This window comes from Tamandua tetradactyla, chromosome X (genome assembly GCF_023851605.1).
Source record: "Tamandua tetradactyla isolate mTamTet1 chromosome X, mTamTet1.pri, whole genome shotgun sequence".
Taxonomy (NCBI): domain Eukaryota; kingdom Metazoa; phylum Chordata; class Mammalia; order Pilosa; family Myrmecophagidae; genus Tamandua; species Tamandua tetradactyla.
In genome coordinates, this window is record NC_135353.1 from 156,109,356 (window position 1) to 156,133,732 (window position 24,377).

General features: G+C 43.4%; 1 protein-coding gene across 1 annotated transcript; it reads left to right on the forward strand.

Annotated features, from left to right (window-relative positions):
* The first annotated feature begins 201 nt into the window (after positions 1-201).
* RS1 (retinoschisin 1) lies at positions 202-22,988 on the forward strand. Its single transcript, XM_077145682.1, has 6 exons — positions 202-451; positions 8,230-8,255; positions 8,833-8,938; positions 16,679-16,820; positions 19,067-19,262; positions 21,874-22,988. The coding sequence occupies exons 1-6, from the start codon at positions 307-309 to the stop codon at positions 22,024-22,026; spliced, it is 768 nt and encodes a 255-aa protein (XP_077001797.1). The 5' UTR covers positions 202-306; the 3' UTR covers positions 22,027-22,988.
* The last annotated feature ends 1,389 nt before the right edge of the window (positions 22,989-24,377 follow it).

Sequence of the window (24,377 nt, forward strand, 5' to 3'; positions counted from 1 at the left end):
AGAGGGGAATCTGTGTCGTTTTCATAGACTGCAAGGAGGTTAGTGCTTATTTGGCAGGAAACTGCTCAAGGTGGCCTCTCTAGACCGTGGTGGCAGAGCCGGGACCTTCTGATTCTTGTTTCTATTTCCCTCCTCCACTTCCCTTACAGTTACAGATCAAATAAAACCCGTTTCTTTCTTTGCTAAGCCCACCTCGGCTGACATCAGTGTCTTCTCTGAGACTTCCTTGTTGAGGCAGGTAACTATGTGGGTTAACTTGATGGGGCTCAGCCAAAGCCCTAAGAGCTAAATGGAATAAAACGCTTAATGAGGCCAGTGCTCAAGTTAATCTTCCATCTTGGGCTCCTGGAGAAGTTCTTCACCCGGGTAAGGAGAAGCCGGCGGCAAGGAGGAGGGAAGATGCCACGCAAGACAGGAGGCTTCTTGTTATTACTTCTCTTTGGCTGTGAAGGTATGTGCTAGTCCACCATTAGCATTAAAGAAATAGTTTAAAATATAATTTAATTAACAGCATAATTAATGAATAGAAATATAGCTTAATTAATTAAGATCATTATTAGCTAGCAGTATGTTATTTCATTAATATGTGCTATGAATTGACAATTTTCTTTGCGTGGATGAGGTTCTCTTTGACTTGCCTCTAGCTTTCTGGTTGTGTGAGGAGCCTTCTAAGTTGAAATGATGCTTACAATGGGAAAGAAAGAAGGGTCTTGGCAACTGTATAAAAGAGCCGTAAATTGTGATAATTAATAAGATAAGGTGGCAGATCCTTGAAACTGTTTAGGAATCAAACTTAGAATGATTGCATAATTTACTCTTCCAAACTGGGACACTTTCTAAGGTGGAAGAGGATGCTATTAATAATTCTGCTGGGACAACAGGTGCAAACCAGGACTGTCCCGGGCAAATCAGGATGTAAGGTCACCCTAGTTTAAACATGGATTAACATAGCATACCGAGTACCACTGGACTCTGATAAAAAAGCATAATCCAACACAGAGTCAGGAGCCCCCAAAGCCTCAATTCACTCAACCATGTTTAAATGTCTAAGTATGGACTGGTGGGCGTGATAAGGAAAAATGAAAGGCAAATCTCATGTGCCATTAAATTCAATTTTTAAATTCCATCTCAATCTTTGAAGTAATACTCTTTCATGCCTCCCTCACCTCTGAAGTACCCATCAACTCAGAATTTCTCTTTTTGGGTTCGTTTCAGATGTTAGAAATTAGTCGAATGTCTTGTTCTTGGTGCTTGCGTATTGATGTATTATAGGAAATAGAAATAGAAAAGGAGGAGCCACTCTCCTATGCAAATGATCTCACAAGGAGAGTCCGAATTCCTGGTTTAAATCCTTTTCCTCTTTACCCCACATTATACTTTATTGATAGAGTACAAAAGGTAAAATAACTTTTGGTATTTAGTCACATTTCGCAGTATCCTGACAAGCCTGTGGGAATATAACCCCTAGGTCATTTTTCCAACTCTAAAATATATTTGTAAGTAGGGATCATTTAAGCCAATGGCCTTTTTTTCCCTTCTTGCAATTAAGAGTCAGCACTTTGTCCCAGTAACTCTAAATTCCTTAAGATGCTTTCAGTTTTGTTTGCTTTTTTCCTTTTCTCCTCAGCCTTTCCTGAACAAGACAATGTAAACAGAGCTACGCAAGGCTTAGATCCTTATACTGCTGCTTCTCAGATATCTATAGGGCTCACCCTTGAATTTCTCTTCTTTGTGATTCGAATTGAGATCCATTCATTCATTCCCTTACTCATTCTTTCATTATTCAAAAATCTATCCCTAAGTGCCTGCTATAGGCCAAATATTATATAAGAACTCGGCCCCCAAGGCAGATACTTGTCACTTCCATAGTGCTGACTCTAACCCTACACTCTGACCCCAAAGTGGAAGGAAATCCTATAAACATTTACTAACCCGGTTTAAAATTAGACCCGCCCATTAAAGCTACACTTCTTTTCAGTGGGTACCAGTAACAAACGACACTCGGGCAGTAGGCACAAAGCAAAGAATTCTGGCTAGAGAGTTCCAGAAATTGCTACAAAGGACAAAGAATAGCATCTGTCCAGGTGGGGTAGAATGTGGTCCGGCAGGAAGACTTGAGAAGCTTAAGTTTTCTTGCCCACCTAACCCAGCCCCTCCATCCTCACACTGATTGAAAGGCAACCAGCAAACCAAAAACGGTCAGTGTTGCTTGGTGACCTCCTGTGCGCTCAACCCTGAGCCAGCGGGATGTTACAGGGAACAGACAGAAAACACCAGGACACAATCCCTGCACTTCAGCAGTTTACAGCTGAGATGGAGAGATAAAGTCCACACCCATGGAAAAGGTATATTCCCTTGCCCAAATGAGAACCTCGAGCCAAAGCTTCTTTGTCTGATACACTCATGGCTGTTTTAGTTCCGTGGTGGCAGTGCTTCCTCATCACAGTGACATAAGGTAAATGGATTGACTTCACTTAGGTATTGGATGAGGGGTCATCTGTGAATGTGCAAATCATCATCGTAAAGCACTACCTATGTTTCATACTGAAGCAGGCATCTATTTATCTTATGTTGTATGCTTTGTAGTAAACACCGAGGATGATTTTCAAAACATCTAGTTTATTAAAACATATTAGTCCACTACTTGGTTATGTTTAATAAATAATCTTCCAGGTGAGTGTGCCCCCTCTCTGGATGTATCAACCACCCAGGGATAGCAGACATTTTCAAAAAGCAGCTTTATTAAGATGTAATTTACATACACAATTCGCCCATTTAAAGTGTGCAATTCAATGATTTTTAGGATCTTCACAAGGTTGTGCAATCATCACCACTGTAATTCCAGAACATTTTCCTCACCTCAAAAGGAAACCCCGCACCCATTGAAGTCATTCCCCCAGCCCCTGGCACCCACTGATCTGTTTTCCGTCTCTATGGCTTTGACTATTCGAGACATTTCATATAAATGGAATCATACAACATGTGGTCTTTTGTCTGGCACTTAGCATAATGTTTTTGAGGTTCATCCATGTTGTAGCATGTACATGCATGGAAAACAGGTTTACCCATGAATATGCCTGCCCCCTAAAATAGTCAACACTTTCACACATGAAGCAATTTTCGTCTTTCTTCTCCACATGAAGAACATCATTCCAGCCTGCTGGGTTGTTTCCCTGTGTCCTATTATTTCTCGAGTAGATTGGAAGCTGGCTACATAGTTTTTATCATTCATAATTTATGCCTTTCTCCTCCGCTTCATCTGTTTCCATTGGAAGGAAAGCTCTGTAGCTAGCGAAATCCAATCAGAGAGACTAAAATAGTCTTTTCTAGGTGTATCTAATGCATACTTTTCCTCTTGGAAAGGTATATTTTGAGACTCAGAATTGCCTTGAATTTTCCTGCTGTGGTAACAAGGGTTTCCCCATGAATTGGTGCTTGGGCAAAAGGGCAGAATGACCCCATGTAGCATGTATCTGAGATCGGGGAGTGGCAGCATCACAAATGCTATATTGGGGACATAGATCATGTGGAGGAATCACAAACACAATCCAAACAGGCAGAGAAATGTGCAACCACATAATCTAAATCCTTGGCCATTTTTTTCAAGGCCGGCATTTTCTCTTCTTTTCTTGTGCCTGCAATGTTATTTCCTGGTATTATAATATGTTGCAGTCAAAAATACTTTTGCTTTGGTTCTCCAGTTTTGTTGGATGATTAAATCATTTGGGGGCTGGGGCAGTGACAGCTGCCACATTGCTGTTCCCTTGGTGACAGCTTTTCCTGTAATATGCTTATTGTTCCTTCTTTCTCTGTTCATTTCCATAAGGATATGGCGCCTCGGAACCCCAGGCTGTCTAGAGACAAATGCTTTCTGGGGAGGGGAGACTGGGAGGAGGGGGGAAAAAATTGGTTCAACATCTGATTCTGCACAGAAATTGGCCTCAAAGCACACCTTCCTGTTAGACTTTCCTCCCCTCCACAGGTGGAGAGAGGCTAAGTGCCCCACCCCCACCTGAGCCAGCCCTTTTCTCTTTGCCTTTCTGCTTTATTTCTGCAGAAAGTGGAAACGCCTCCAGGGCCCACCAGGGGATACTGCATAATGCAAAAGGCCATGGAGGCAGGGGAAGTTAGAGGCTCAGAAGACTGAGCCTCATTTGAACTCTTGAGTTCGCTCTGTTGCCCCTGGCTATACCCTCTTCAATGACTGACAGCCTCTGGGCCACATCCGTGAGACTATTAAAGGCCACACTGTCAGTAACCAAGGCCCCTGGCCTCGGTTATATATGGCACAATAGAGGCCAATGGTGGCCCAACTGCAAGGGCCTTTCAGAAACCGCCTTACACAGTTCCCCTTTAGGCGGGGTGCTTGCTCCCTAGTTTGCCACGCTCCCCACCCAGTCTGTCTTACTCATCACGTTGCCTGCCCGGCTTTTGTCAAGATTTGAACCTGAGACCCTGGGTTTACAACAACACTAATGCACTGCTGGTAGATTCAATTCAATTCAAACACGTGTCAATCGTGTGCAAAGTACTTTAATAGGCAGCGGGGATATAAAATATCAGACTTGGTCCCTGAACTTAAGGAACTCATAGACCATTGAAAAAGAGACCAAGTAAATGGATAATTATAATACTAAATAATACTGCAAAGGGATAGAGTGATAAGGATTAAAGTGATTAAAAACAAAAGAAAAGAAACCGCCTTTCAGCCCTCACCAGCTCCTCTTGAGATGAGGAGCAGGGTGGAGAGCCTTCTGGATCTACCAGTCCCCAAGTCCTCTAGCTAGCAATTGCTCTGCTGTTTTGTAGTTCATGGGGAACAGAGAAGGGACTGAGGATATGGGTACCTGTGCGCAGTAAGTGCTAAGAGCAGCAGGGTACCACCCAGTCTTTAGGGGCTTTGCCAGCTGCCCACTCAACCTCAACACATGAGTGTCCCACAGGTCTCCGGAACAGAATATGTCCCAAATGGACCCATCCTATCCCACCCCTCCAAATCCCTGTCCCCCTGGAACCTTCTCCATCTCAGTACATGGCAGCTCTATCCTCCCAGTTGCTCCTGATATCTAATAACATAGATTTTTTTTTTCATGGGCAGGCACCGGGAATCGAACCCAGGTCTCTGGCATGGCAGGCAAGAATTCTGCCACTGAGCCACCATCACACCACCCAAATGACATAGATTACTTTTGCCTGTTTCTTTGCACATTCCAATGGATTCATATGGTGTATCTGCTTTAGCATCTTTCTGGCTCCTCTAAGTGAACATTCTTTGTGAAATGCATCCATGCTGTGGCATTTGGTGGCAGATTGTCCATTCTCATTGCTGTATAGTGTTCCATTGTGTAGATACAGCACAACATATCCATTCTACTCTTAATGGACATAGGAGCGTTTCCAGTTGGGGCTCTTACAAATACAGCTGCTATGAATAAGCTAGTAAACCTTGATGTCTTTTGGGAGGACATATGTGTGTACTTCTGGAGGGTAAATACTTAGGAATAGAATTGCTGGATCGTGGAGCATGTATAGTTCAGCCATATTATAAATTGCCAAATAGTTTTCCAAAGAGGTTATACTAACTTATACCTCCACCTGCCAAATATGAGAACTCAGGTTGCTCCAATGCCTTACCAACATTTAGTTGGGTCTAGTTTGGGTAGTAAGAGACATCCGCATGGAGATATCCGATAAGCCATTCGATGCAAGAGTTGGAGGCTTGGGTTTAGTCACATTTATGGGGTGGATAGAAGAAGCAGAGCTCTCAAAGCAGACGGAGAAAGAGTATTCAGAGTGGTGGGAGATGGATCAGGTGAGCAGCACTATGGAAGCTAAAGGTAGAGGGGAGGGACTGCATCCAGTGCTGCAGTGTGAAGATGTGCTGCTCAGCATTGGCAAGAGTCAGTGTTGGATTTGCAAATAAGTCATCAGTAACTTCATTTGCCAGCACAGGCTTTGGCACTGCGGTACTGTGGTGTCTTTTAACAACGTGGCTTGCTAACTGTCACTGCTGACTGAGAGGGTCAGCTCTGCCCATTGTGGGTAGACGAGGGGGTCTACAGGAATGAATAACCAGACGAACAAGGGCCTACCAGAGTCAGCGGCATGGTGGCCACAGGTGAGGGGTGGCCCTGAGTCTTCCCAGGCTAAATGCTATGCCCCTTCTGGACTTCACTGCAGCTCAGGCAGAACCCACCAAGGTACTTACCCCGTGTACCGTGCAGTGGTCCGCCTGCTCGGAGCCCTCGCACTCCTTGCCGGCAGAGCAGTTTCCATGTCAGAAGACCCAGGCTCGAGTGCAGTGCTGGGCTCACAAAGGCCACACAGAAGTGTTTGTCGAAGGGGTAAACAGGTATCATTTATTTATGTGAAGCCACAACTGGAAAGAGCTGGCTTTTATAATTGTGACACACACACAAAAAGACGAGACTATTCCTTTACCCTCTAAAACATTCTGGGAGTTTTTCGTGGCTTAGAATCACTTTGTAAATAGGAAAGTGGATAAGGAGAGTACTTTCTACACTCAGGTTTTGTTTGAGATTTTAAAAATAAGTATATATTGCTTTTATAAGCAAAAAAGAAATAAAGGCATTTGTTTCTTTAGAAATGGGAAATGGAGTTCTGGTGCCTTAAACTAGCACTGTGTGGCAGAACTTTCTGCAATGCTGGAAATGTTCCATATCTGTTCTTTCCAGTATGGCAGCCACGAGCCCCATGTGGCTAATTCAGTACTTGAAATGTGGCTGGGGTGACTGAGGAATTGAATTTTTAATTTCTTAACCTTAATTTAAATTTAAATAGCCTCAGGGGGGCTCCCAGCTACCCTATTGAAAAGTGCAGCTTTAAGTAATCAGTTTATGCTAATATGTTCAAACTCTTTTCCCATTAAATTGTGCATTCATTTCTTCCACTTCTGTGAGGATAAACTTCTGTCAGTTTTTTTTTTTTACATGGGCAGGCACCAGGAATCGAACCCGGGTCCTCGGGCATGGCAGGCAAGCACTCTTACCTGCTGAGCCACCGTGGCCCGCCCTTTCTGTCAGTTTTATGTCGAATTTTGCACCCTTCCAATTCTCCCACACACTGACTGATACTGTGACTGTAGTTCATATTTCCTGTTCATGGTAGACAAGCAGAACAGAAGAATTTCTAAAACAACTCCCCCAATCCTGAATAACCTAAAGGTGCTAGGGTGGAGCAATGGCTAAGCCCCCTGGGGACCAACTCCTTAGTGCAAACCAGGGAGGCACTAGGACTGATGATGATGGACGGTTAAAAAGCAAAGGGGAAATCTCAGTGTTCAGATAGTAGAATCTCAAATATGTTTTAAAAAACGCATATTTTCCAATATACCACTCTATTGCCAACTATGGACCATAATAAACAGTAATATTTTACTATTCTTTCATCAACTGTAACAAATGTATCACACCAATGCTAAGGGTCAATAATGCTGGAGGGGGATAAGGGGCATGGGATGATTTGGGGTCTTTTTTTTTGAGTAATGAAAATGTTTTAGAACATTTAAAAATGTTCTAAAATTGATTGTGGTGATGAATGTACAACTCTGTGACAAAACTGTGAACCACTGATTGCATACTTTGGATGGACTGTGTGGTGTGTGAATATATCTCAATAAAACTGCTTAAAAAAATAAAATCCCACAGGATCCAGTCACTATCTCCCATTTTTCCATCCATCAGAACAAAATTTCCTGCCTTTAAGATCCTCAACTATGTCATGTTATTTTTTACTTCTGTGTCTTGGTTCATCCGGTTTCCAGTATCTGGAATGACTTCTTTCTTCACCTGGATAAATCCTATCAATTCTTTAATAAAACGTAAAACATTTGGAAAAAAATATGCATAGAAAAAGAACTGGAAAGACTCACAAAATGTTAACAGTGTTGCCTTTGGGTGATGACAAGTATACGTACTTTTTCCTCCCTCCTTGCTATTTAATGAATATATATTCCAAAATTCTATAGTGTATAATAATCATAATACCATTCTTCCTGTTTAATTTTCCTGCCTCTAGTTTCTCAGCATCTGTGGATATTTTTCCTGGCAGATATTTACTTCCTCAAGATTAGTTTGACTTCTTCAAGAAAGGAGCTTTTTTAACTTTCGCATGGCTGTTTTCATTTTCCTTTTCTGTGTGATGAAGCACTTAGTTGACTTGCTTTTTCTTTTTTTAACCTAATTTTTCCTTTCTCATTCTTTTGCTCAGCCACGCTGGGATTATCGTCCACTGAGGTATGTTATAGTAAGAATGCCAGAATTGACATGGATGTTGTTTTTGAAGATTTTCTTTCCTAGCCAAAAATAATTTATAGGATTATTTATCACTTTAATATATATATATTTTAAAGGTTTGGTTCCCCACCCCCCCACCCGGTGGTGGCAATATCACATTTCATCTGGGCAAGTTCCAAGATTGGTGTTTTTATAAGAGAATGAATGTAAAAGCGGGTCTTAAATGAGATGGCGGAATCTCGAATCCAGGGCCTTTTCAAATTGGGAACCCAGATAGGATCCTTCAGGGGGTGGGTGAGGAGCCCAACCCTGGATTGTGGCTCCTCAAGCCCTGGAAATGACCATGATGCGGTAAACATTGCCCTCTCCAGGGCTGGGTCTGGGAGAACATGAGCTGGTGGTCCACGACGGCAAAAATCTGTTTACTCAGGATCAAAGATGAGTGGCAACTGTGTGTGTGTCAAGGCTGGATAGATAATTCTGGTTTTTGAAAACAGGCTTTTTCAGTGGTGCTGACCAGCGGTGCCTTTGAATGGGACTTTTTTCTTGACGCTCTTGCCCCTCTGGGTTCCTGCAGGATGAGGGCGACGAGCCCTGGTACCACAAAGCTTGCAAGTGCGATTGCCAAGGAGGCGCCAAGGCACTGTGGTCTGGGAGGGCCGCCTCCTTAGACTGCATACCAGGTAAGTGGCCCCTCTTCTTGGGGCACCAGCTGTTGACTGTCCTTGGGAACACCCTGTTTTCCTCCTCCTTTCAACCCAGTCGCGTTAGAACCCTGAAGCCCATGCTGTGGGTTTGCTCCAGTTGCTTCCCAGCATAAACTCTCACAAGGGCCGCCGCTGCAACAAACCATCCTGATGTCATTGCTCAGAAAGATTCCCAGATCTCTACTTGGCCCGGGTGAGATGGTAAGATGGGCCTAATGTTCAATAAGAGATTAATGGGATTTGCTAAAAAGCAATTAGCGGCAGACAGCACGGGCTTCTAGAAGACCACTGGCTTTCGAGCTGTAAAGATCTGGGCTGGAGTCCAAGCTGCATCACTCAACTCTGGGCCTCCCCACTTTCTTCTGCTGCCAAATGGAGCAGAAGTACCTGTGCCTGCCTAGGTACTTCTTACCAAGTCTCCTCATGCTTCCCCACATTTCCCAACCCCTTGGCCATCAGGTGGCACCGTCCGAGCAGTTCTGGCCCATGGGAGCAATGTCACTTCCAAAATGAGGCATTTAAGGCCTGATACGCAACTCTACAGTTCTCCCTTTCCTACTGTGGAGAACAAGAAGGCCTGGGGTGAGATTGTGGCTTCTCCTTCAGCCCAGATGCCCGGATGCCCGGATGATTTAGCAGCACACAATCCCCTCCCCACTACAGATATCATCCGAGTGAAAAATGATTAAGCCTCTGAAATTTCTGGGACCATTTGTTATGCAGTATAACGGAGCCTATCCTGACTAACATGAATGCCTTCCTCTTAGGCAGGGGCCAGCAAACTTTGCCTATAAAAGGCCAGGCAGAAAATATTTGGGGCTTTGTGGATCATAAGGTCCTTGTCATAACTAAATTCTGCTGTTGTAGTGCAGAAGCAGCCACAGACAAAACGTAAATAGAAGTGCATAGCCATGATCTAATAAAACTTTATTTACAAAAAGAGGTCACAGGGCAGATTCAGCCCAGAGGCCGTAGTTTACCAACCCCTGCTCTAAGGGATTGTTATGAGGAATAACTAAGATGACGCATTAAAGCATCTCACCTTGTACCTGGCAAACTGTAGTGGATAATAGGGGTTAGTGCCTTTTCTTCCTGCCTCAGAGGAGCACACCCTGAGGAGAGAATGAGCAGAGATTTCAGAGACTCTGGCAATCCCAGCAAATATTTGGAATGCTCAGTCCTCTGCACCCTCAGAGCCTATTTTGCATGAAACTGTTCTTGCCACCCTTTTTCGGGGTTCTGATGGGGCCAGGAAAACTGTCATTCACTTTTCATAATCTCCTAGTAGCTCCACAAGAGACAGGTTTGTGCATCTGTTTGCGAGTTTCTCTTCATTCGTTCATTAAATTTGCATTGAAATAGCAAATGGGGGTGGGGGTGGATGGTAACAGCGGCTTCAGTGAAGCCCTGGCATCCATGGCCTGCCCTCCCATTTACTGAAAGGGGCTACAAAGTGGTTTCTGCACTAAGCCTGTTGTGCTGTTTGGGTGGAGCTGAACAGTGGGGCACCGCGTGCTGAGGAAAGCTGGAGGCACTGTTTCATTCAGGGGGAGTCTCCTTACAGAAAGCATCACTGCTCTCCACAGCATCAGCAGCCATTCCATGTTGGCGTGGCCTGCCCAATCGATAGCGAAGTACCGTCTGAAAGAATCCATTTATAATTCAGTTCCACCCTCTTTTTTCAAGTGCCAAGATAGAAATGAAAGCATTATCTTCACCTTGGAGAAGGTGACAATTTAGCACAAATGTTCTCTTCACTCGAGCCTTGAAACCTCCTGGAATTCCATTCCACGGAAGTTCTTTCTCAGGGGAAATTGAAAAGAGGTTATTTATGCGGACAGGCTTCACTGACCCAATCATCTGGGATGCTCATGAGTCACCTACGCAGTGTGTTTAAAAGGTGAGGAGACAACCCTCATCCCCAAGCTCTCTCTCCTTACACAGTCGCCAGGCACTTGAAGCTCTAAAATGAGAAATTATTTTAGCTTAAGTGCACTTTTCTCCCCACTTTTTGTTTGTTTCTTTGCTTTGTTTTTTAATTTTTATTTCCAGGAAGCAAAGAATGCAACCTTAGTGTTAATTGCTTGATTCGTTATTTGTTCGTTGGTTCTTCCATGAAAGAGATGATACGGGGCAGCACAACCTGCTAAAAAGTGCACCAGAACTTCCCCACATTGTCTCAGGTCATTCACTGGGATGTCAAAGGCACTGCTTGGTCTTTCTGGGCTCTGAGACTCAGTGCTTCCACAAGAGCCTGCCTTAGGAGAGAAGATGACCCTGGGAAGTACAGAAGGACAGGGGTTGGGGGTGGGGTGTCACTCTAAGCCGCCAGGAAGAGCTCCAGGTGTTTTACTGGCTGGCCCTGAAGGCTCTCACCAACTCTTTCTTGGCCATGCCCAGGGCCTACTCATAGAGCAGATGGTGACCGGCTAGCATTACGGCCTCCTCATTTCAGCCTAATGCTATTAAAAGTACTAAGAGGTCTGTCTTTTCCACAGTTGAGCCAAGATTATCCTGGCACTCTGGGAGGGGGGAGTAGGGTGGGAGTGGAAATAAAATGGTTCACTAATGCTTTACCTTTATCCTCAATTTTATATTCTATACTCTATGATATTCGAGTTTATTCTTCTATCAATATTATTCCACATTCTACTATATTGTCCTATATATATTCAAGTCTATTATATACGTATAATAATAGTCACATCTTTCTTGACTGTCTTTTTAAGAATGTCCCTGAACTCTCTGTGTTTCTTTAGGCTAACATCCTTCATAAGCATGCCTGGCCTTCAGGCCTACAAATCTAGAAATTATCTACAAAACATGCTGGTCTGTTAAACATTTAGAGCCTGGATTAGCAGCACATTATCTATGTGCCTTTATCTGTCTACTTATAAAATCACTGCTCAAAAGAGCCACATGAGCCACAAAAGATGTAGGTTTTTCCTTAAGAGTAAAACAAGTATAGAAATGGGTTTAATAGCTACAGTAACAAAGTTCCAGGGGGAAGAGAACTTAGGAGGGACATATTCTGTGTATAGCTGATATGGATCCCCTTCATTCTTTCAGCATCCTTAGTTCTGTTGCTTTCTAATTTGCCCTCAATTTACAATTTTTTTAAATATATATTCATCATCATGATCATTTCTTAGAACATTTGCATCAATTCAGAAAAAGAAATAAAAAGAAAACAGAAAAAAATTCATGCATACCATGCCCCTTACCCTTCCCTTTCATTGATCACCAGCATTTCAATCTACTAAATTTATTTTAACATTTGTTCCCCCTATTATTTATTTTTATTCTGTATGTTTTACTCGTCCATCGATAAGGTAGGTAAAAGGAGCATCAGACACAAGGTTTTCACACTCACATAGTCACACACAATTTGGTTTTAATCAGGCCACCGTCCACTTGTACTTCCTCCCTGGGCTGTTTCCTGTTCCTGTCCCCCTTGTATAAAATGTTTGGCTCAGACGAAAGAACGGCGAGCAAGTCAGACAAGGGGGACTGACAAGGAGCTACTCACAATAAGGGGTGAGGAGTGACAGAAGTACAGGGCGCTTTGGGAGCCCCTTACCCAGCCCAGGGTGAGCAGGAATCCGAAGGATGAGTGGGAGCTGGACTGGTGACAGGGGAGCAGAGGGGACAGGCATGCCACAGGCAGAAGAAACACTGTGGCTGAAAAACATCTCATGGAAAGGCCTCCAGGCCCACATGAAGTCCTGAAGGGCGTACAGGCAGGAGGAGCTGGCCGGAGCCCAGAGTTGCAGAGGACACACGTCGGGAGATGATGGCCACTGAACAGCCTGAAGCAAGTGACGCGGTGGCTGGGAAAATCCTCCGGCTCAAGCATGGAGCCTAGAGGCAGGGTGACCACAAGGTGGCCTTTAGGAATCCGGCCGGGGTGGTCGGAAAGGCATAAGGGGACAGGCTTACGAATTTAGTGGACGAATAAACAGGAGCAGATGCTAAATTGATTTTGGAAGGAAGGTAGGAGGAGGCAGGAAAAATAAGAACTATATCACTGGAATGCAGGTTACTTTACAGCACAGAGTGGGAGAGATGTCACGTTTTTGCTTCTATTAAAATGAATCTAGTTTGAGTCCACCCTTGTCATGGCCTGCGAGAGTCTTAAGACGGGATTTTTGGAGCTCCTTCCTCTCCCTTTGGACTTACACCCCTGCCCAGGGCCTTTCAAGGATCGCCTGGGGCCTATGCTCAGGCTGAGTGGCTGGCTCCCTGCCTAGTCCACAGCCCCACTCCGAGGCGGGCACCTCATTGATGGCTCCTCTCCCTCTGAGCCAAGCTTGGTACCAAGTTCCGTGAGGATACCCAGAGCTCAGGTCTCCCAGACCACATCCATGCTTCAGCTCTCTCAGGAGTACCACTTCAACGCTGAACACAGCCGCACCTCTGCCACCATCAAAGCCCAGGGCCTCCAGCCACCTCCCCATCTGGGAGAAGCAGCTAATTCCAGTTCCATAAGCCTGAGAGATGCCATCAACAAAGCTTCTCCTCTCTCAAATCGCACGCACGCACGCATACACTCACGACCAATTCCTTCTTGGGGCAAGGAGAGCCCAAACATTTAGAAACATGAAGCTGGCCTCCTTCTAGGACAGATGTGCTGGGGGATGGGACAGGCCAGAGTGGGCTAGAGGGGTATTGGATTTCTTCCCTGCTGAGGCTTCACTAGAAAAACAGGCGTGCAAACCACAAGAAGACATCAGTATATTCTTTCAACTTCACCCTACACCAATGTTAGCTGCTGCTTTTTGGCCAGACACTGTGCTGAGCACTTTACAAACATTATTTTATTTGCTCTCACAACAACTTTATGGAGACAGGCTCTATTTTTGCACCCATTTCACAGAGGAGGACACTGAGGCCTGGGTTAAGTGAGGTTAAGTGTCTTGCTCAGGCTCACGCCACCTAGAGTGGGATTCAAACCTAGGACTTCTTGGCCCGAAGTAGTTCTTGACCTTGGGTGTACATTACAATTCCCTTCAGCTTTTTCCAGCTGCCCAGGCTGCATTCCAGATCAATTAAATCAGACTCTAAGGGGGTGTAGCCCGAACAGCAGCATTTCTGCAGTTCCCCAGGTAATTCCAGGGTGCAGCCAAGGTTGAGACTCACCTCTTTAAAGCTTATGCTTTGTACCCTGGGTCAAAGCACCAGGTTTCTGGTTCAGCAACTGGGAAGCTGCCAGTGCCAATGCCTGAGACCCAGAGGAGGCCTGGAGGTTTGATGATCGATAGCTCAGGTTTAGACCTATGGAGCATGAAGACATATGGGCTACCCAGGTGGAAAACATTCACCTGGAAAATCAGGGGACAGTGGCATGAGGTTTGAGGCCTTGGATTCATGCATCAGCTCCCAAGTGCTGGTCAAAGACATGGGGATGGATGAGAGCATCACCTCCCAGGAGAGTACATTCAGGATCTGTGTCTGGGCAAGTGGCTCTTATAGAATGCAAACTGAACAACAGATTCTCTGCCACCTGGACAAGCCCTCTCATGTCTCCACGGCCACTACCACTGGTCAGGTCTCTGCAGATCTATAGCCTACTTTTAACCCACTTTTAATTGGATGGGCTAACTGGAAAGAAACGGAAAAAGAGATGTGAAGGAAAATGGGAGAAAGAACAAAATGCCGAGAGTAAAATGACTAGGGATGGTAGTCCTAGAACTTTTCTTCCCCTCTGCTTTCTTCCTCAGAGCTGGTGGCTCTGGAACAACAACAACAAAAAAAGCAGGTTCAGTTATCAAATGCTGGAGACAGATGGGGCCTTAGAGGCATCCAAGCTTAGAATTTTATGGATTCAGAAACAGGTTGTGACTACTAAGGTTCCAATTGAAACCCAGCTTACTGATGCTGGGCCTTGTTTCTCCTTCCAGTTGCATGGGCTTGTCTTCCAGGCTGGAAGGGAGGTGGGGAGGTGGAAGAGCCCCCAAGGCCACTGGCACTAAGCCCTCTGAATCTGCCAGGCTACAAAATGCCTTCTCTGCCAGGTCAAGGTTTCCAAAGCATGCTTTGAAAGTGTGCTCGTTAAAAACATGGCTGCTCTGGACCTGGAATCCAGGAAAATACATTCTTAATAAGCTCCCCTGATGTTTTGGCCACACAGTGCATGAGTAAGTGGTCCATAAAGCATTCCTGTTCTCTCTCTCCCAGGGACAGACATTATTTTAACAGGCTTCCCAGGTCTTGGATACTTGCTAGACTACAAACGCTATCTTCTCTCCCCCAGCCCCGCTGAGCTACAGATAGTAATGGGAGTTGGGTTTATTCCTTTGGTATGTTGGGACAGAAAAATTATAAGCCCTCCCTGGCCAGAGGCCTGAGGCTGTCCTTCTATCTTCAGCGTCTGGGGAGGGGACATGACTGTCCCTGCAGGCACTCTGAAGCTTCAGGATGGCTTTCAAGCTCTTGCAACTTTCATTTAGTTTTAATGACATTCAAAAACTGTCCTCCAGAAAGACTTCGGCATTTGTTTTGCTGTTAAAGGTGACGATGCTCCAGTAAATAAGTTCAGATCTTCAACATGAACTCCAGTGTGCACGTAGAGAAAAAAAATAAACTTTGAATGATCTTATTTGGAGTTTATCATTCACAATCAGAAAACTTAGAAAATGTGTTTACATATATTTATCACATGTTTTCTATAGAAATTCAGTTAGGAACTGGGTTTAATTAAAAGCAAGAAACCCCCTAAACAGTAGCTTATTGAAGTTTAGTTTGACTTGTATGGTAAGAAGTTAAGGGGTGGGGAGATGCTCAAGGATATCAGGGCTAAGCCTCTGAACTTCTCTTGATCTTACACCCAGGGAAAATATGACTACTGTTGCACCAGCTATCAGATCATGGGTTCCAGGCAACTGGAAGAAGGATGGGGCAAGCAAAACCTGATCAGAAATCCCCAGCAGACATCTTATATCTCACTGGTCATAAACGTGTCACTTGGCCACTTCCATCTGCAAAGGAGGCTGGTAATGTGGTTATTTTAGCTGGCCACATCATTCCCCTCAACAAAATAGGAACCTTTAGTCAAAAGGAAGGGGAGAATGGACACTGGGTTGGCAATTTGGCTGCCGTTCTCTGACCAGGTAACCCAAAAAAGTTCTTAAAGTGAGAGGAAGTACATGAGAAGCAGCAGACAATTGGCTATTCTTATTTGGCAAAAGCAGTTTATTTCAACTGTTCCTTATTCAACAGTCACTCTGGCACATTTCACCCATTTGTTTTTTTTATTAGATTGGTAAGAAAACTGCAATTTACAAGCGGGAAGTCAGTCTCAATGTACAACTGCGCTTCTTGATTCTCACCATCTGTTTTTTCCCTATAACTGGCAATACATGCTGTCCAAAGACAATTAGGGACTCTGATGACATCATGCAAGATGGCTAAACCTGCTAACAAGGAAAATAAAGACGATGGCATTTAAATATGATACTTCACTGCCAGTCTCTTGGTTTTTAGGTCTCTGAGGTTGTAGAGGTGAAGGATTTCTCAAAACTCCCCCTCTCATGAGATTGCCGTAGAACCATTACCCTCTGAGTTTACAAATGTTACAAGTCTCCACGCCAAGCCCTTTACTTAGTCTTTACTCTCTTCTAGCATGAGCAGTTAATTGTGTTATTCCAGTCATCTTGTGTTTGTTGAGTGTCGCGAGATGAGTGTTTTTTTAATGGGCACTTTTTTTCCCTTTCCTAGAATGCCCATATCATAAACCCCTGGGTTTTGAATCAGGAGAGGTTATGCCAGACCAGATCACCTGCTCCAACACAGAGCAGTACGTGGGCTGGTATTCTTCGTGGACTGCAAACAAGGCCCGACTCAACAGTCAAGGCTTTGGGTAAGCAGGACCAGCAGTGCATGTGATATTTTATTTTCATGAGATTGAAAGAAGTACATTTCCCTAATAAATGAATGGCACAGGATTCATTTATTTGTTCAACAAATAGTGACTGAGTGCCTTCCAGGTGCCGAATACTGTGGATATTGCAGGGAGTGAGACAGATGAGGAATTGCCTTCAAGAAGCATACAGTTTAGAGGGGAAGGATGGACTGTAAGCAAATGATCACACAACTGGTTATTCAGTAAGTGGGATGCATGCTGCAGAGGAGACATAGAAGGAAGAGAGACCTTGTATTTGAAGTTCCAGGGAGGGCTTTCTAAGAAAAAGATATTTAACTGGAGGCTTAAAGTTGGCCGTGTGAGGGAGGGGAAGAGCCAGGGGGCAGAATATGAGCAAAGGCCCAGAACTGGGAAGATACCTCAAGAGCCTGGATAGCGAACATGTAGAAGGTCAGCAAGGCTAGAGCACAGGCAAAATGAAGCTGGAGAGATAGGCAGAAGTCAGACTGTGCAAGGTCGTAATAGTCATGTTAATGATTGTAGTCTTTATTTTAGGGATAATAGGAACACTCTGAATGTATATTAGCTAGAATACAGGTTTACACTGCTGTAACAAAGAGCCCCAAATTAAAGTGACTTCACCAATGTAGAAGTGTATTTCTTGCTCATCTAAGTTTCATTAGACAGTCTAGGATTGCTATTGCAGCTCAATGGATCAGGGGCACATGTTTTTTCTATCTTTTTGTTCTATCACCCTTAACATGAAGCTCCCATCCTGGGACCCAAGGTGGCTGCTGTAGCTTCCACCATCATGTCCACAGTCACGTGGGAGAGAAAAAAGAGAAGCAGAGTGTGCATACTTTTCCTTTAAGGAAACAAATATATCCTATTGGCCATTTCTGCCACATTCCATTGGCCCAAATTAAATTAGATAGCCCCACCTAGCTGCAATGGAGACTGGGAAATGTAGTTTTACCTGGGCAGCTATTTGCCCAAATAAAACTCAGGTGTTGTTTCACTAGAGTAAGATGGGGAGAATGCATATTGAGAGACAACCAGCAGACTGCCAGAGAAAGATTTTAAGTTGGAGAGTATCACAATCAGATTTGTGTTTTAGGAAATTTTTTCTAGCTCCTGAGGGGAGAGTTGATTGGGAAAAGGGGGGCAAGAGTAACACAGAGCGACTAGCTAAGTAAGCTATGGCAGCCATCTAAACAACAGTTGAGAGTGATGTGGACTAAGAGGTGCAATGAAGATGGAGAGAAGTAGATGAGTTTGAGAAACATTCAGAGATGGGGGATTGGATGTTTGGGGTGTTGCAGAGGAAGGAATCAAGAATGGCTCTCGATGGCTGTCATGAACACCTAGAAGGATGGGGTACCATTTAGAGAGATGAATACTAAAGGACAGGTTTGGATGGATGCAGTTTTGAGTTCATTTTGGACATATTTCATTTGAGATGCTGTTGGTATCCAGGCATCTAGATTTGGAATTTAGGAGAAAGGCTGAGATGGAAATAAAAAGTCAGGACTTGCCCGAGGAACAAGCCTGGAATAAGAAGAGAAAGTAGCCAAGGACTGAGTCTTGAGAAATTAATTTTCAATAGAAGAAAAAACAAAAGGGAAACCAGAGGTTTCCACAATTCGAGAAATACAGCTAAAAACTTAATTCCTTAAATGGTTGTCTTGGTTTACAATGATCAAAAGCCCTTCCAAATACATCTTGCTGCAGTGTTGTGCACATAGGAGACACTCCCTGAATGGCAAGGATGACAGGATCAGAAGAAGATTCAGATAATGTAGGAAGCAGGTGAAATTTAAAAAAAAAAAAGATTTATGGAAATAGAAACACCAGGAGAGACTAACGGAAAGGGAAGAGAATGGATGGGTTTAATTACCATGTGCTTACATGTTTTGATGAAAGATATGCACAAACCACACCCCAGAGGAGATTCTTGCCGCACTTGAAGGCATTATTTTGACAAATGAATTGAATCTGGCAATTTTGGGGGGGGGGGGGAGTGGAGATATAGGGAGGGAGAATGAGATACAAGTCAAGTATAATGGAAACAGAACAGTCCTGGAGACAAGCCTCTGAGCGCTTAACAGATTGCAGCTCAGACTGCCTGAGTATTGCTGGAGGCTCTCCAGGTGCTGGCACCCCCCTGGATGACAGCATCACCTGGCTTTCCTGATACTTTCACAGGGGAGGGCTCCTGGTGATTTGGTTGTGTTCCCTTGCAGGTGCGCCTGGCTCTCCAAGTTCCAGGACAGCAGCCAGTGGTTACAAATAGATCTGAAGGAGGTCAAGGTGATTTCGGGGATCCTCACCCAGGGGCGCTGTGACATTGACGAGTGGATGACCAAGTACAGTGTGCAGTACAGGACCGATGAGAACCTGAACTGGATTTATTATAAGGACCAGACCGGCAACAACCGGGTATGTAGGGCCTCCACCCCAAACCACCTTAAGTTCACAGCCTCTTGGACTCCCTCCCTTCTCTGTGTCTCTGCAGCTGCCCTGTCAGAGTGCCAGCTTGATGGCACAGTGGGGCATCTGTGCTTCTTTCCACAATGCTGTGTTCTCTTTCAGGGTCAGGCAGGTGTCTTTCCTTGCTGCATTCTTGGTGCCGAGTGCAGCTTGTTTGTGAATGACTGCTATTCTTTTGTGTAAAAGAAATATTTGTCTGAATTCTCATAACAGCATATTGTTGCTTGAATAATTAAGAATGGACATTTGGATTATTCCAAACTCACTGGGTCATTGAACACTCTTTGTGGGTTTGACTTGATCTGTCACTGATGCAGGTAGATAATAGTCCAATTACGTAGATAAGGCCAGTATTTACCACTGACTGAGACCAAGTGCTGGGAAACTTCTGACAGCCCAGAAAGTTAGTCACTAAATTATGTAAATGGTTAAAAGGACTTCACCAAATGCAGATGCAGAGGCCTGGCTTAAAGAATCTTGAAACATTAGATGTAATCTTTTTTCTTTTTTTTTGGTATCACTTCCTCTATGAAGGCTTTTTGAAGTCTGTAGGAAGTGCTAAACACACCCTCCTTAGATGTTTAATAAATCATGTTCAAATTTTATATAAACATTTGTCAAATGGTATCTTAATTATATGTTAATATAACTGTTTATCCTATAAGTTTGTGATATCCTTAAGGATTAATAACCAGTCTTTTTTATCTTTGTGCTTGTCACAATATGAATGCTCTATTATTTTTACTAAGTGGATGCTTACACAATTGGCTATAGTCTAATATTTTTCATTTAATATCTTGAGTTATAAAAATAGACCATTTTATTGGTATTATTTCCACTAATGTGGCTAATTTATATATATATATATTTTTATTAATAAAAAAATTAACACAACATTTAGAAATCATTCCATTCTACATATGCAATCAGTAATTCTTAATATCATTACATAGATGTATGATCATCATTTCTTAGTACATTTGCATCGATTTAGAAAAAGAAATAGCAAGACAACAGAAAAAGAAATAAAATGACAATATAGAGAAAAAAATAAAAATAAAAATACAAAAAATACATATAAAAATAGATGTAATAGATGTAATCTTATTAAACCTTTGGGTGATTTTATATCCTATTAATCTCTGACACAGCAGACACCATAGGCTCTTAATTATATAGATGCATATATACTGGCAATGAGCAAAAATGAACTAAAAACTCATCTGTTTGGAAATGTTAACTGTCCTTCCCCCAGCTGAATCTGGCTGTTTAATTGCGTGAAATAGATGTGTGCGACTAAGAATAAGAAGGCTTTGCAGTTTCTAATGACAATTTGTACAGCAAGAAATTCATGGGTTGAGGTTTCAAAGAGTTTGCACAAAATAGGTAAAACCATTATGATACTTGGACATATTTCATTTTGTTCTTATTAGTTATCTTTTCAAAAACATACTGCGATTCTTTTTCAAGCTGTTTCTGAAAGCTCAGCAGTTCTTTGCAAAGAGGCACTCCACTCCAGAACTTGTGCAATTAACTGGGCCTGTACCATCCTCCCCTCTTCACCTGGCTACTGACTTGAGCAGGCTCAAAGTCACATGGCTGAGAAAGTGGAATTGAGGTGTTGCTGCTGGGAAGAAAGCCAAGATCATGGCTAACAAGGCCCTTCTTGTACTGTGGATGGAGATCATTGTGACAGATTCTTTCAGGAGATACTCCCAGAAGGATATGCAACATTTGGGTATCATTGGGCACGGCACTAAAATCCCAGAGTGAAAAGAATGATTTCTTTAGAAATACATTCAAACATCTACTACACCTAAGTTCCAACATCGACATCATTTTGTTACAATCAGAAAAAACACTAAGCAAAACCTGGGTATTGTCCTCTCCCTTCCAGAATCTTCCCTCTAGTTTTAATTTTTTTTTTTTTTGGGGGGGGGAGGAACATTTTTCCAAATCTAAAAAGTACTTACCATTTGTATCGATGTAGGAACACACACTTAAGCTTTGGCCCACATCACAGCTCACTCAAGAGTTTTTACTCAAGTCTCACTTTTGTACATGGGAACATTTCTCTTTTAAGTTTAACACAGACCTTTCCAAAACTTCTTGTCAAAATGCAGAGGATTGAAATCCAAAATTGGCAATAAGAGTCAAAAGGCACTTTCTATAGGCGCTGACCAATGGAACTTTCTGCAATGATGGAATTGTTGCACTATGCTGTCCAATATGGCAGCCACTAGCCACATGACCACTTGAAATGTGGTAAGTGCAATGGAAGAACTGAATTTTTATTTCATTTCACTTCATTTACATTTAAATAGTCACATGTAGTTAATGGCTACACATTGGATGGTATAGTTCTAGATATCCCCACACAGCGACTCAGAAATGGCCCTTGCATGATCTATAGGATGAGGAGGGCAATAAAAAATTCCCTGGGCTTTAACTACTTTCTGAGATTTTACCTACAATTCAAAGTTGGGGCCAGCTTCCAAAAGGAATCACTCCTTCTTTTCTCTTTCCTGATGTGATGATAGGATTTCTTCCTTCCCTTTAGGTTTTCTATGGAAATTCGGACCGAACTTCCACAGTCCAGAACCTGTTGCGGCCCCCCATCATTTCCCGCTTCATCCGACTGATCCCCCTGGGCTGGCACGTCCGCATTGCCATCCGCATGGAGCTGCTGGAGTGTGTCAGCAAGTGTACTTAAACAGCGGCTCAGCCCCACACCTGCCAGTGGGTGGAGGGAACAGAAGGGGCCCGAGTGAGGGTCCTGATATACCACTGTGGTGAACAGGGTGCTTTTAAATGCAGAGCTGGGTAGAGAATATTTCATTTTTTGAAAAGATACAGTTTCCAGTTTCAAAGAAAAAAAAAAAAAAGGAAAATGAACTTATTCCATACTCAGGGCCAAAGAAAATAAGAACAAAGAAAATGTCCCTCAAAACAATTTTCTTACAAAAGCATAAGTAGCAGGGGTAATTTGCATTTCTCGTCTTTTGTCTCAACTGTGAAAGGTGTAGTCCCAGGGAACACAAAGCAGCCCTGAAAACTGGAAAATTCTTTTGCTTTACCACATTCAAAATAGGAACACAGTTTCACAGAGCTTTGCTTTGAATGCAAAAGGGGAGCAAACTTGCAGTTTCTCCTATTTTTATTAAATCATGGCCTAAAAGTGTCTTAGAGCACTGGGCCTGCAGTTAGAGGTTTCAAGGGTGCCTGCAGGGCAGAGATGCAATGTGGGTGGGTAGGAGTCTATGTCACATCTCACAGTAATAGTCCTGGCTTCCTGACAACCTCACCTGACCAAACACCCGAGGGAAAAGAGCCTTCATTGCTCTGAGTTTCCACCTTGAAGGTAGGTTTGGGTTTCCATTCCCAGGCGTTCTGTGGTTGGGGAGAGTCCACAAGATCTCATTACATACTGCTCCACTCTGCAACCCATTCAGATAAAAAAAAATTTGCAGTTGCTATTCAGGTGACCCAGAGGGCAGGCTGCATGTGTAAGTAGCAAAAGCTTCCCTCTATTTAGGAAATGTATCTTTTCTGACCTCCCAGGACCAGGACACAATGGAATTTCCTTTATCTAGGACTACCAGTTTTCAACAAGGGTAACACTTTGAAAACAGTTGGCCCAAGAGCTATCACAGGCTACTCAGAGGAGGTTCAATCACTGACTACATATTTTTCAGGAAGTGGTCATGACCTAGCTCAGAAAAAGGAGGGTGATTTGGCCTGAACCTCCAACCTCTGCCCCCTGGCCTGGCAACATACATACCTGTGGACTCCTGAAGCTAGATATCAAGAGAAGGTATGGGTCTGGCCTGGCCTTCCTTTCCAGGAGAAGCTCATTATGCAAGGGGCTTGGGGGAAAGACAGTTTACACACATTTCAGTTGTCATTTATAGCTAGCCTGAGTTTATCGGACCTTTCCCTGAGAGAGGCTGTTGCTGTGGGGGGAGTGGGCAAGAGTGGTATATGGAAAGGAGGAGCTGAGAGGGGATGGAATCAGAGAATGAGCATTCTCCAAAGGAAAGTGGGAAATCCAAAGACTGCCCTCCTGGTCCTGGATGTGGTGTAGCCTTTGTTGGCAGCTCATTTCTCTGAGCTACTTTTGTTTTTAGATGGACTCACACTAACCCGATCCTGGATATCGTGATCACCTTCTCTGTGAATGGGCAGCCTCCTGGTGTTTTGGGGCTTATAACAGCTTTATATAACACCTAGCATCTCTCTAAGCCCCATGCTATAAAGGAGAATCTGGAAAAATACTTCCCTGCCCAGGGGCATCAATCTTCTAATACATTAGCTCTGGATGGGAAAAAAAAACATCTCTTGCCTTCAGACACATGGACAAATCCATTTTGGACAGAATGCCTGAATAGAAACCCTTATTTGGATGGTTGAAGTAAACTTTTGTCATGACACAGATTGTCAGAGAAGATGGCAGTAGTCTGAATTCAGGACTTCTGTACCTGGCACATCAGCTACAGGAGGGAAGGGAGCATAGTTCAAGAATAAAAGGAGAGAATGAAACAGGGCAAGGCAGGGGTAAAGGTTTTCCAAGTAATTAATTATTCATTTGGAAATTTGTTTTCTAACAGCTTTATTGAGATAAAATTTATGTACCATACAATTCACCCATGTAAAGCGTACAATTTAATGGCTTTTAGTGTAGTTGTGCAACCACTACCAGAGTCAATTTTAGAACATCTTCATCATCCCCAACAGAAACCCCCTAACCATTATCCATCACCCCCCAGCACTGGCCACCTCCTGATATTTGTCCTTTGGTGTCCGGCTTCTTTCACTTAGCATAGGGTTTTCGAGGTTCATCCATGTTGTAGCATGTATCAGAACTTCATTCCTTCTTAGGGATGAATAATATTCAATTGTGTGCATATACCACAATTTGTTTAGCCATTCAGCTGTTGATGGACATTTGAGTTGTTTCTACTTTTCAGCTATTATAAAATAATGAATATTTGTGCACAAGTTTTTGTGTGGACCTATGTTTTCGATTCTCTTGTGTATATACCTAGGAGTGGAATTGCTGGGTCA